Here is a 14,064-nt window from a genome sequence, read left to right on the forward strand (position 1 = left end):
GACTGCCACAACAGTCAAAACTTCCCCCACTACATATCACTGCAAAATATTTAGAGCAGGGAGGGAAAAATAATAATAATAATAATAATAATAATAATAATAAAAAATTAAAAAGAAGAAAAAAGATCCTCTTTGGAGTCTTTATTTGGTTTGGGGTGCTTTAAAGGGAATCGTAAATAATTCTGTTTGAAAATAAATAGATCGGAGTCAAGCGAAAATTCGGAAAGTAAAAAAACTGCGACTCCAGCGACATTTTCGTTAATTTTTTCATGTTTTCAGCGTGCACTTGTAAAACCTAAAGGTATAGCGATCAGCGATTTCCACGTCGAACAGTGGCACTGGACTGCGCAATGCACCATGGGATCCTTGCAATCCCGCAAGCCTCCCGCAAGACCTACAGCGGGTGCACCGGGGCTAATGGGACAAGATAAGGGAGTTTTGGAGGGAAATGCACCCCTCGTCTCCTAGAGGGGGGAGTCAAAGCAAAGGCCCTCGCTGTTCTCCATGAGCGAGACGCAGGTCGAGAGCCAAAGTCCGCAAGTTTAGGGTGTTTACGCCACCGTGTCTTGTGGCCGTGTGACTCACACCCACTCCTGCATGGAGCGTTTGCAGTACAGTATGTGTCGGGGCGTCCCCTTCCTCTTGAACTGAAAGACGGTGTAGATCAACACCAGCAGGCAGAGAGCCAGGACGCAGGGAATAACGATGGCGATGGCTTTGACCGTGCTGGCTTCGTTGTCCAGTTTGATCACCACGTCCTCGTCCTCCGTCGGCTGCATGTCAGGGTCGATGGGCCTGAGGTCGCATCCCATGAAGTCTTTGAGGATTGAGCGAGGGTAGCCGGGCTCCACCCGCAGCCTGTGGTTGTTGAACTTCCAGTACTCTTTGTCCTTGTAGAAGTAAGTGAAACCTGCAAAGCATGGACACGGGAGACATTTGTAAGTTGTTTTTATATTTATATTGGATATTTAATTGTGCATGTGCGTTTCCACCTATATTTACATTTCTGATTTCTTTTGCGGTCATCTAACAGTGACCTCAAAGTGAATATCGATTTTTCATTCTGTACATTATAATATAGTAATGCCTAAATTCACTTATAGCATTTAAATTGATTCAGGGTTATTAACTACAATTAAAACCATAAATTAAACTTTTGTTAATTGAAATGTCTGAAATATAATCATTTTAAAAAAGTAAAACATAATTTATATCAGCTACAGTTTAGCTATCAAGGCAACATTTTTTCACATATTAAAGTAACTAAAATTAAAACTAAAATAAAAATATAAAACTATACAGACATATTTTCAAAGCTAATAAAAATGAAAAAGCACAATCACACAATTACTAAAACTAACTAAAATTAAAACGAGAACAGAAAATATAAAAACAAATATTAATTAAAATATTAAAAATATATTATAAAATAAAAAAATGTATTATAACCTTTTATTTAAAAATATCCCAATTATATTTTATAATTATAATTTTATGAAATATAAAATACATAAATATTTGTTTTTTTATGTAAAATCTAAAAATATATATTTTTCATATTTAGTATATATGTATATACTAAATATATGTAAAAATGTATTTAAAATGTGTTTTTTTTTTCAATTACCAAAAAAATTCAATTACCAATTTGTTTATTTATTTTTTTGTAGTTCAAAGTGTCATCAGACCTGTCATCTATTTTTGGGTTGCTCAGGCCAACTGGCATTGACATTGAGCCATGGTGCACATGTGGGTGATGCAAGTTCCAATCTGAGATTAATCCTGATCTCACATCTCACTGCTAATTTCCTGTCACTCCACTAAATCTGTTGAACAAAGATTCTAAATCCTGGAAATAAAAATGTTCCAGACTGGAAGAGGGGCTCAGTGTGATCTAAAAAGTGTGATTTGAAAGGCTTAACATAAGACCACGGGTTATTGTAACATTGATACTTGCAGGACTAGAGCGCAGGAAAAAAAATATGCTATCCTTTCCCATCTCCCCATGATCGGCTGGCCATGATGACACATAATTAGGGTCAATTTTCTCAACTCTGTCTCACCCAGAGAGGCCTTTTGGGTAACGTGCAGAGACAGGGCTGAAAGAAAGCCCACAATCACTTTCAAAGTGTGGTTAGCCAAACAATTTCCCTGGAATATCAATCCACCCTTCACGCTCAGATGAGCGCCTGCGTCCACGGGCAAACCTGGCAGCGATCTGGGTACAGATGGCATGTGCGTGGCTGTCGACCTGCGTGCCTGCAGCTACGGACTGAACTCATGCAAGACGTCCCCACCCCGAGAGCTCCTGCCAGAGACGTTCACACTCGTCCCGAAACACACAACCTTTCAGAACTGTGCTCTTGAGCAGAATGAAAATAGGCCAGTGTAAACGAGAATGACACTGCTTCTTAATGCACAGAAAAGATTTGGGGTCAAATGCAAGATAATTTTAGGCGCTGCATGGTCTGTTTGTAATTTAAATTAGTTCACTAATGAGTCTTTATTTAAGTTTTGTATATGTTTAGAATCTTTATTGTTTTGTCCCTTTTTCTGAAGTGCTTTTTATGTTGGATCTGAATTGGGTTCCAAATTCCTTCTCTGCCATTGTTGCCTTTTTTATTCAGAATGTGGTAGAGAAACAGGAAATTATGGGAAGATGGTGAGGACATGAGGTTTGGAAATGTTGCAAGCGGGATACAAACTCATGTCGCCTGCATGAGCACCACAGCACTAACAACTAGCTGAAAAAATCCTACTGAAAATATCAAGTTATGATCTTATTAAGAAGTTAGTTGTCTTAAAATGAATGTTTTGCTACCATAAAAGTAGTCTTTGTGACTTATATGTGACTGACAATATTTCAAGTTTTTATATGCATTCAATTTGAAAGCCAAGGCAAAAGGGACGTTAACTATCGGTGTGTTCCTCACACAAAGCTACTGTATGATTTCAAAAGACTTGGAATATGGTACATGGGTCATATAGATCATTTTTGCAGAAATTTTGTCATTTTTGCAGTTCAAAAGCATCCCGGATAGAAGAAAGAAACTCTTATGGATTTGAAACGACATGAGTGTGAGTAGATAATTAAAATTTTGATTACATTTTCAAGTATAAGGCATAAAAGCCTTGTTATAATGGCCAACAACTTAAACTAGATTGGATGATTGCATAATAATAAAAAATGACAATAAATTATATTAAAAATATTACAGTACAGTATTTGTCAGTTTACGTTAAAAATAATTTATATTCTGAATGAACAATGGAAAGATTTATATAAGAAAATGTAAAAAAAATTATTAGAATAAAATTACCGTTAGCTTTGTCCACAAATGCTCCTTGTGGAGAATCTGGAACACCCTTCCATACAGTGATGGACTTGGGATAACCAGGATCTATCATCTTCAAGTCTTCATTATATCTCCAATACCTGCATATAGATAAATAGAGAAAGTTAAAACACACACATGGCCGAGTGCACATACACACACACACACACACACACACACACGCGCATTCTTTGCATATACCTATCTCCTTTGAAGAAGTAGGTCTTGGCCACGTCCTCCCACCAGACGGCTGTCTCTATAGTCTGCGCCGGCATGCCGTTTCCAAACATTGAGATGTCCTGCGGGTAGCCAGGCTGTAGCATTGTGTCCTTGAACACCCAGAACTGCTTGCCTTGAAAAAGCACAAGAACAAAGGAGAAATCAGGAGATTACAGTATTCAGCCCAGGGTAGATTTTGAGAACGGTCATTCAGCTCAGTCAAAGAAGAAAAATGTAAATCATGGTTTCTATAAATTCTTTATGACTTGCCGATTTGTTCAAGTGTGGCTCCACATACCGCTGAGAGGTTTGCTGATTTTGGACAATTTATTGATTATATATTGTGATGATTTGAATGTGATTTTTCGGCTATTACATTCCCTGAAGTCTGTGTTGGCATAGTGATTTGATTGATTGATTGATTGATTGATTGATTGATTGATTGATTGAAAACTTTATTAATCCCGATAGGGAAACTGGTTTGCCACCAACCATACAGCCAACAAACACAATACACAACTTACAGACAGATAAATAATTCTGCATTAGGAGACTAATAAAACCTGATTAGGAGACACAATTGAAGAAGGATTACATTTCACAGTTCTTTCTGTGACTTCTGAGTAAAAGAGTGTTGACAAAAATGCTTTAATATTGTGTTGGTGTTAATTTAGTGAATAATGGTGAGGAAAATATGCCTTGATTGATTGTACTGTATTTTGTTGCATACTTTAAAGTGAAGTGACACACTGCCAAGTATGGTGACCCATACTCGTAATTCGTGCTCTGCATTTAACCCATCCAACGTGCACACACACAGCAGTGAACACACACACACCGTGAACACACACCCGGAGCAGTGGGCAACCATTTATGTTGCGGCGCCCGGGGAGCAGTTGGGAGTTCGGTACCTTGCTCAAGGGCACCTCAGTCGTGGTATTGAGGGTGGAGAGAGCGCTGGACATTCACTCACCCCACCTACAATCCCTGCCGGCCCGAGACTCGAACCCGCAACCTTTGGATTACGAGTCTGGCTCTCTAACCATTAGGCCACAACTCCCCCCCTTTATGAATCATAATGGCTGTTTGGTTGAAATATTTTAATCCATTTAACAGCAAATACATAAATACATGAAGATTATAAAATAAAACAAAGATTTAAAAAATCCATTGAGAGCATTACAGTAAACATTTATTTATTTATTTTTATTTATTTATTTATTTATTTCTAAAATTAAATGCACTATTAGCTTAATACATAAATACTTTATATTATAATATATAATACTTATATTAAAATAATAAAAATAATGATTATAAAAATACAAATATATATAAATTATTTTATAATATAAAATAATAATTAGAAATAATCATATAAATTATTATAAATGTTATAAATAAAATACATTTATACATATTACAGTAAATAGTCTTACAGCAAATACATGTATATATATTTTATTTAAAGTATTTACTTGTAAATACATAATAAAATATTAAAATATTATAAAATATTTTTTAAATGATATATATATATATAACAAATAATTTATTTATTTTTTATTTCTTTAATTTTAAATGAATAGCAGCAGACAAATTGTGTATCAATATAGTTTTAAATTTTATTATTATTATTATATTTGCAATGCAGTAATGATTACTAAATATTATAATTAATTAATGTCCTTAATGGACAATGGACATATACAGTAAAGAAAAAAATACAATAAAATAAATATATATATGATATATAAATATATCATAAAATATAATATATATAGCCCTACTTCCACCGTATGCACATTTATCCAATGGAAAAACTAACCATAATCACATTTCCTGTTTCTACCAGTGAAATTTGCCTCAAATCACTGATAATCTGACACTGAGGTTATTGATACGGAATCCCCAATATTTACATCATTTCCAGATAAATGTCTGTTTCAGCAAAACCAAACATTCAATTTCACAGTTCAGGCACTTCCTGTTTGCCTTTAATTACCGTGAGAAGGCCTTTGGCCCGCGTGTCTGCCACTGTTACTCAGACCTGACATGTTAATGCCTTCACTTTAAAATGTCAGTGTACTTTAGGAGAGCAGGGGTGCAGCGGGCCGGGTTAAGGGCTGTCGTGGTTTGTTTGGAGTCCAAGGGGTCAGAGGAGGACAGGTACGTCATTCTTCCTCTGGAGGAGGAAATGCCTGTCACGTCACCTGCGTCTTTCTCATGGCCCTCTCAGTGGGGTCAGGTCTCTCTGTGCCAAACGCGGGGCCAAAGAGTGCGAGAGAGATCGGTTCAGACCCCTGGAGCATAGTGTGTGTTTGCTCATTTATGTCTGTTTTGTCAGTGATTGTGCGAGTATGTTAGTGAAAGTGAAATTGCAGGATGGTTTTATTGCAAATGTTGGCTGGAGGTCAACGTTATCCAGAGCAACACATTTAAACGTCCAGATTTGGCCATGCTTTCTGACCTACTTAACTGCTCAGAGGTCAGTGTAAGCGGTCCTCACTCTGTGCTGCTTTCCACCGGCAATGAGTGTGAAAAAAAAGTGTTTATTTGCCTCCACATGGACCACACACACTGTGTACGAGCCCATGGGAAGAAATCACAAATGTGATGAGTTTATAAGCTCAATCATAATGAGCTCAGTGTGATTTCAAACATTTCTCATCAAAAACACATTATATGAGTTATTTTAATCACATTCATTCATTATTTTACTTTGTGTTTCATATAATATATTTTTATTTATATAATTTATTTTAGCATATTTATTCATGATACCTAATAATTATTATTTTTATTTTGAGATTATGTATAGAATTTAATAATAATAATAATTATTATTATTATTATTGTCGTTGTTGTTGTTATATCGTTAAAATATAATAATCATTTATGTTTATTTATTGATATTATTTATAATATGACAATATAAAAATTATGTACAAAAAATATATATATACTTATCATTACTCTTTTGTTGATTTTGATTGCTTCCATTGTCCTCATTTGTAAGTCACTTTGGATAAAAGCGCCTGCCAAATGACTAAATGTAAATGTGATTAGCAATAAATACATTAATCATTTTAATTTGATAATATTTGTTGTACAACATTTTTATATGATTATTTCCTTTCAAGTTTGGGTGAAATATGACCCATGTTCTTTGGGAGATTTGGGAGATTCACCATCTTCGAGGCTCTCACACACATGCATTCTCTCACAGTCACTAGATGAACTCCTAACAGTGTTATATTAAGCTGCAAACTGCCGCCCGCTCCAGTAAAGCAGTGTAGATAAACCTGTGAGAGCCCTACAGCAGTTGACCTCTCTGTAGAAGCAAGGTGAAGTCTCATCTTCACGCTGTTCCCTCACTACCTCTGAACTCAACTCTCCTCAAACTGTGCCGAGGGACGTCGAGCTGATGTGTAGAAATCTTACCTTTGAAGAACACAAATTTGCCCTTGCTGTTCTCATAGACGGCATCGATCTTGGGTGGCAGACCTCTCCAGAAGACATTGATGAGCATGGGGTAACCGGGCATCACAGCGTTATCTCTGACCCTCCAAAACCAGTGGTCCTTCATAGAGAGAAGATACAGACAAAACAAAAATGGCACGTCAGACGTATCCCATAACGCTTTGCATGTTGTTTTTTGTAGCACATAGTGGTCAATACAGAGCTGTAGAAGTTTAGTCTTATAAACAGCAGCTATTCTGTTGTTTACAAGTCATTTTTAGGCCAAAAAAGTATATTTTATAAATAACTCAAACCGGAATAGTTTGCGTTGTGGCATCCTGGCCTTCACCTACTATTCGGCCACAGCTGCTTTCACTTCCAGCTCTGGAAAATCCCACATCACACATCTACAGCTTTGACGCCACTGCTTTGATGTCTCCAAAGCTCGTTTAAACATTGGTGGCAAAACAGACAATCTCTCTGTCATCGCTCTGTGGTGGCCGTAACAATCGTTCCCTCCTGGGAAGCTGTTGCTTATGAGTCCAGAAATCAAAATTTATAAAATTGATTTATAAAATAGACACTGTGGGCAATTTGATGTATTTCTTTCTCTCTTTCATGGTTCTCGGCAGATGCAGGAGGCTTTTAGTCGTAGTGAAGAGCAAAGGATGCACATTAAGTGTGTAATTGATGTTCATCTGTGTTTTTATCATTCTTGTGCTGCTGGAGAGGATGATGGGAAATCAAACCTGTCCCCTCATAAACTGGATAAACGAGTAACATTTTCTGCCAAGCTTTATCTCCATTCGTTCCGAACCTGTATGGCTTTTTTCTTCATTGAACATAAAGTACTATTTTTGCAATGCTGCAATGATAATGGATCTCATGTGTGTGCATATAACAATTTAAATAGTATAAATATTATTTATAATAAATTATACTATATTTATTAATATACAAGTAATAATATATATTACATTTAAATTTGAATAAGTTCAATATAATTGAAAAAAGTGCAATATTTAATATATTCATTCCATTATGACTTTTTTCCATATGCTGAGCATAAAATGTTAAAAAATAACGTTGCTAAATATTTAATAGTAGTAATGAAAATGGATCAGTAGCAAAATAATATTTAAATAGAATGTTATAGTATTTATACTAATTGAATTAATATATATTAATAAGATTTATAATATGTGGTCATTAATTTATATTTATACTATTTTATAAAATATTATTCAATAATTAAAATAAATTATGTAATAATAATAATAATAATTATAAAAAATAATTAATTAAATACTATAACGTTTGTGCATAATTATTAGTAAATGAGACTTTGGGAAGTAAAATAAATTTAACGTCAGAAAAAAACTTTTAATGAGATTCTCAGAATGGTTCTCATGTTTGTACATAATTTAAATAATATGTTATGTAATTAATATATCATATTAATTATTATAATATATGTAATATTACATGATTTACTTTAAATATATTATGTACATTTATTTATGTAATAATTATTATTAAAATATGCAGTGCTGTCAAAGTGAATAATTGCATCCAAAATAAAAGTTTGTTTACATAATATATGTGTGTATACTGATACATATTTCTATTTAAGAAATGGTGTGTGTGTATATGTGTGTGTGTGTGTGTGTGTGTGTGTGTGTGTGTGTGTATGCACCGTAAGTCTGTTTCACCAGGACTGAATCTCTCAGAATGCAATATAACAGCAAGTTTGAGCATAACATATGGCTCAAAAATGACAACTCCATTATTCTTCAAGCACACATTTGCTTCTCCTGACTAATCTTATGTAGCAAATTGAAGAATGTAATTTGACCATCAGTATCTCTAAAACTGAAGACGTCTTTCATTTTATCCTGCAGTAAGGCGCTCAGATGACACTTCTTCAGCCTGCTACTTGCAGTATTTTGTGCTCAATTATAGAGACGTCACTCCTCAGATTTTGCACCACTACTTTGATTCCTCTTGTTCCTCACTGTAGCTAAAAATGTATTAAACAGAGCACATGGTATTTCGTTTATCAGTAGTGTTTACTAAATCCGACATCAATAATATTTGTGTTAGTTTGTATAACTAAATAAAGTTTGTATAACTTGTCCCACACTCACTTAAATAATACCTCAAATTTGATTGGGTCCTGTGAGCAGCCACCTAGCAACATACTAACAACCACTCAGAACACCTCAGCAACTGCATAACAATGCAAAAACAACACTCCAGAATTATAGCTGTTTTTCTTAGCTTTTATACACACTCCTACTCCTCCTCATTCTTCTCTTACCAGCCTCTGCTATCCCAAAACCAGAGAAAGACAAACACATTTGCCTGCTACTCTGTAATCACAGGGAAGCCTACAGATACAACAGTGACCTATGCCCAACTAGCAAACGCCTGGTCCCTAGACACACCACATTCATCTGCATTTCATTAGTGTCTGGCTATGAGACAAGACAACACTGTTGTGTCTGAATGAGTGAGAAATGACCGCCTCAGCATAGCTTCAGGTCACCGGATGCCCATTTTCCACAAGTTGATATGATTCTTTAGGGTCTTAATGAAAAGTCTATAACATACTTTGGTTAAAATTTCTCAATGGTAGTGTAAAAAACACCTTCTATACCCTGTCAAAATCAGCTCTGTTTTTAGCAAGCCATTCTAGTCCATGTTGCTTTAAATGCTAATGATCTCTGCTGACCCTGCCCCTCTCTTTCGTGGGGTGATGAGCAGTACTGTTTAATTTAGCGGCAAAACTGACTAACTAGCACATTATTAGGAAAAGCGATTTGCAAAGATTCATAAAAACCCTTATACTCACTTCTTCTGTAGATGAAACTGGATCACGAATGATTCACACAAACATAGACACATTTATGTAGATCGGGGATCGGCGCATTCACTTCAAAAACGAAAGTAACGTTAATCCTCTGCGTCTTCAGCAGCTCAGATGTCAGGCGTAAATGACGACTGCTTTATTCATTATTACATCTTTATCTGAGACATTCTTGTCTTCCCCTGCACCGGAGTAGGACAGCTCACAGCTCACTCGGGGTAGGTCTAAGGTAAGACGGTCTTGTCAATCAACTATCGTGGGAATGGTCTGCGCAGAACTACGTCATTCTGACAGAAACCTCAGAACAGCCTGATTTGAGAGAGGGGTTTTTAAAACAGGGATAAAAAAAAGAAAAAACACTGGGTGGATTTTTATCATTATAGGATGGATGTGTACACACACTTCCAACACACATTTATGTTCAAACAACTTGTAAAGTAAATTTTGCATCCGATGACCACTTCTGAAAATTCAGCTTTTCATCGCAGATATAAATTTTATTTTGAAAAATATTGGATTTTTTTTTTTACTTTAAATTGTAATAATATTTAACTTTTTAAAAATTAATTTTACAGTATTTTGGATTAAATAAATGTGCAGAAGAGACTTTTTATAATTAACAAAAATTTTACTGTATATGCAATTAAGGGCTGTCTGAATTATTTGCTAGTTCTTGTTACTCAATAGCAGTCAAATAAATTAAATAGCTAATATCTCCACAAGACCTTAAAATGTAGGCTATTTCTATTACATAGGTGGTGGTGGTGGTACAAATTTTGGAGCTTAAAAAATGGGTCACAGAGCAAAAATTTATTCTGCTTCATTCTGTAAGAAAGAGTGTCTTATGTGACCCTTTGTACCGCATTTTTGGAACAGTCACTCTCAGAGAGACCATTATCTGGTACAAGTTGGACTGTCTTCAATTTAAAATATTTCTAATTTAGCTATGAAACACAGAAGAGTGAAATGTTAAATATAATGTTATAGTACAGGAAGCAGCGGTAGGATTAAAGTAATTGAAGCTCATGCTGTTCACTTATTAGGATCAGAGCTTCAGAACTTCTTCTGATGCCATTTAAAGAGCTTATAAAAAGCATCTATATGTGGTTGTTTAAAATGTAATATTTCTTGTTTAAATATAAATGGGCATGTGTATATATATTTATTTAAGGGTCATTAATTGTTAATGGAATCATTAAGGAAAAAGAGCAATGAAAATGGAAGTAAAATCTCTACGTTTCTCATATTTCCTGGCCCTACAGCTACATATCGATTCATTCAGATGTCAGAAAACAATGAAAAATGATTGGATTTCATTAATTTGTTTGATTTTGCAGGACAAAGCAGTAAGTTACGAGAGCTCAGATGCATGCAGAGGTTTAGTCTGTATCACACTGTATCAGCCAGCCAGTACTGAACTCAGAGATGTGTGCGGGGAGATGCACTGGAAAGATGAAAGCACCGCGAGCAGTGTGGTGCTGGGCAGGTTGAGAACTCACTGCTGGGAGATCGGCCTCTATCGCTCTGTTTCACAGTCTACAGATCCCTCACTGGACTGTGAAACTCTCCTCACAGGACTGGACGGAAGAGATCTGTCACCGCGCACAGACATAAACCGCATCAAACAGCAGCGCTCAGGAGACGGCCAGTCAGTTGAGTGAGTGAGACACACTCTCCTACACTTCAGACACACACATACTTAATACAGAGAGAAGGAGGATGGAACTGTCTGTTTATATTACTGGAAAAATGATAGAACAAAGAGTGCTTTTATTTACAACTGAAGAAAATGTACCTACAGGGTTTAGAGAATTTTCATTTGAGAGTTAAAAAACTAAAATTATTTTTACATTGAAAATTATTTACATTGCATTTTTATTATAAATACAATATTTAATAAATATTAAGCATTTACATATTTGTATATATTTATTCATAGATTTATCATACATTATACAATATATATACAACTGTAAAATATTACATTTATATTATCATTTATCTTATATAATATTTATATTATGTGTTATGAATTATTTATATTGCATATTTAATAAATAATATAAAATATAATTTTTAGTGCTGTCAAACAATTAATGGCAATTAATCACATCCAAAATAAAAGTTTTAGTTTACATACTATATGTGTGTACTGTGTATATTTATTATGTACTGTATATATAAATACACACACACACACACACACACACATGCATGTATACATTTAAGAAAAATATGTCATGTTTATATATTAAATATATTTATATATAATATAAATTATAGGAATATAAATTTATACATATAAGTACATGTAAATATTTACTGTATGTGTGTGTATTTATATATACATAATAAATATATAGAGTGCACATACATATATTATGAAAACAAAAAAATATTTTGGATGTGATTAATTATTTGACAGCACTAATTTTTTTATATATTAATTTATTCATACATTTATCATGTATTGTAAAGTATATAATCTAGTTGATATGTAGGTCAGTTATATATTTAATGGTACAGAAACTAAACAAATGTTTGGTATTTTCAGATATTTAATTGCCACAATAGTAAATTTGTGTCATTATCATTTGGCTTGTCTCAGCAAATAATGATATGCAAATAAATGTGATTATTAATCAGCAGATCATGTAATTAATTGGATTATTTTCCACATGATTGACAGCCCTAGTAATTATATTGTCAAGTGGCTGGAAGATTCTGTTCTCATATCAAACTTTCCTTAATGACCACGTGTCCCTCTGTGTAATTGGTTGTCTGTAGATGAATATATTATCTTTCAGTCAATAAGTTGCATAAACATAGCCACTATGTCAACTTCTCAGATTTAAAATAGACCAGTCTACATCTCTATGTAACTGACTTAAAGTTATGACCAGTCTTCAAGAAAAAATTTGATGACTAACATGTATAAACAGTCATAGGTTTTCCGTCCATAACCATGAGCCGCCAATATGAGGATCTGACACTGATATTACTGTGGATACGCTTCTGAGCTCAAATGGCAGACTTTAAGCATTTTACTGCACAGAAATATGTTTGTGTTATTGTCTAGCTGTGATGATAGAGTACTCCAGTTTACAGAGAGCGGGTAAGTGAGGAAATGTAACAGCATTCATGATAGATTTTGTTTTCTCAGAGGCATCTGCTGTGAAACTGGGAGAGGAGACCAAGTGACAAGATTAGAGCCCAACAAAACCCCCCTTCATGTGGAATAAATCTACACGTCAGCATGAGTTTGGCGAATTCAGAAAAAAAGACACTTTCTGTAAAGTCTGACAAATGAATTCCATCTATTTTTACACAGAGAAAGATATACAGAAAACACTGCCTGTGTGTAAAGTAAAAGCACAATAAATCTGTGCTGTAGCCTTCAGAGATGTAAGCTCTGCTTCACATGCACACACAGATCACAACTACTGGACCCGGTCTTTATTTATATCTGAACAAATATATCCATAAGTGAGCAAACTATACTTTCAGAGAGAATCAACTTTTTAAAAAGAGTTTCCATTGTTAATTTGTTGATGTTTTCTCAACAGCAAACCTCTGGTGAGAAAATCATTTTTAGCTTTTTTCCAATTGGTGCACTTGCCATATGTAATGTTTTTATTTGTATTTATATATTTATTTATTGAGTCATGGATTTTGGAGTCATCACCTCTTTGAAAATCTGAAATAATAATAATAATTTCTCATAGATTATATTTTATTTATATTGTCGTATATATAGATTAAAATAATGCAAATATAGTTAAATGTATTTGTCATTTATATTTACCATTCAAAAGTTTAGGGCTGGTTAGATTATTTCAATATTATTTAGTTTCAATATTTTTGAAAGAAGTCTCTTAATCTCATCAAGACTGCATTTACTTGATTAAGAAGTATCAGTAAAAAAGTAAAATACAGTAAATAAATAGTAATATTATTGCATATTATTGCATATTAAAATAACTGTTTTGTATTTGTATATATTTTAAAATGTAATTTATTCCTGTAATGCAAAGCTGAATTTTCAGCATCATTACTCCAGTATTCAGTGTCACATGATCCTTATAAATTATTCTAATATGCTGATTTGCTGCTCAAGAAACATTGCTTATTATTATCATTGTTTAAAACAGTTGTGCGACTTAATCCTTTTTTTAAGGA

At 34.1% G+C, this 14,064-nt stretch overlaps 1 protein-coding gene across 1 annotated transcript in view; it reads right to left on the reverse strand.

Moving 5' to 3' along the window:
* Positions 1–268: 268 nt before the first annotated feature.
* LOC306863172 (matrix metalloproteinase-16-like) overlaps positions 269–14,064 on the reverse strand; it is a 59,276-nt gene continuing 45,480 nt past the window's right edge. The window contains exons 7-10 of the mRNA XM_079406383.1: positions 6,999–7,137; positions 3,537–3,687; positions 3,321–3,436; positions 269–910 (exon numbers count right to left, since the gene is read on the reverse strand). Of these exons, the coding sequence (XP_079262509.1) occupies positions 582–910; positions 3,321–3,436; positions 3,537–3,687; positions 6,999–7,137 (735 nt within the window). The 3' untranslated portion in view covers positions 269–581. The remainder of the gene's footprint in view (positions 911–3,320; positions 3,437–3,536; positions 3,688–6,998; positions 7,138–14,064) is intronic.

Source organism: Barbus barbus (assembly GCF_936440315.1).
Source record: "Barbus barbus genome assembly, chromosome: 44".
Classification (NCBI taxonomy): Eukaryota; Metazoa; Chordata; class Actinopteri; order Cypriniformes; family Cyprinidae; genus Barbus; species Barbus barbus.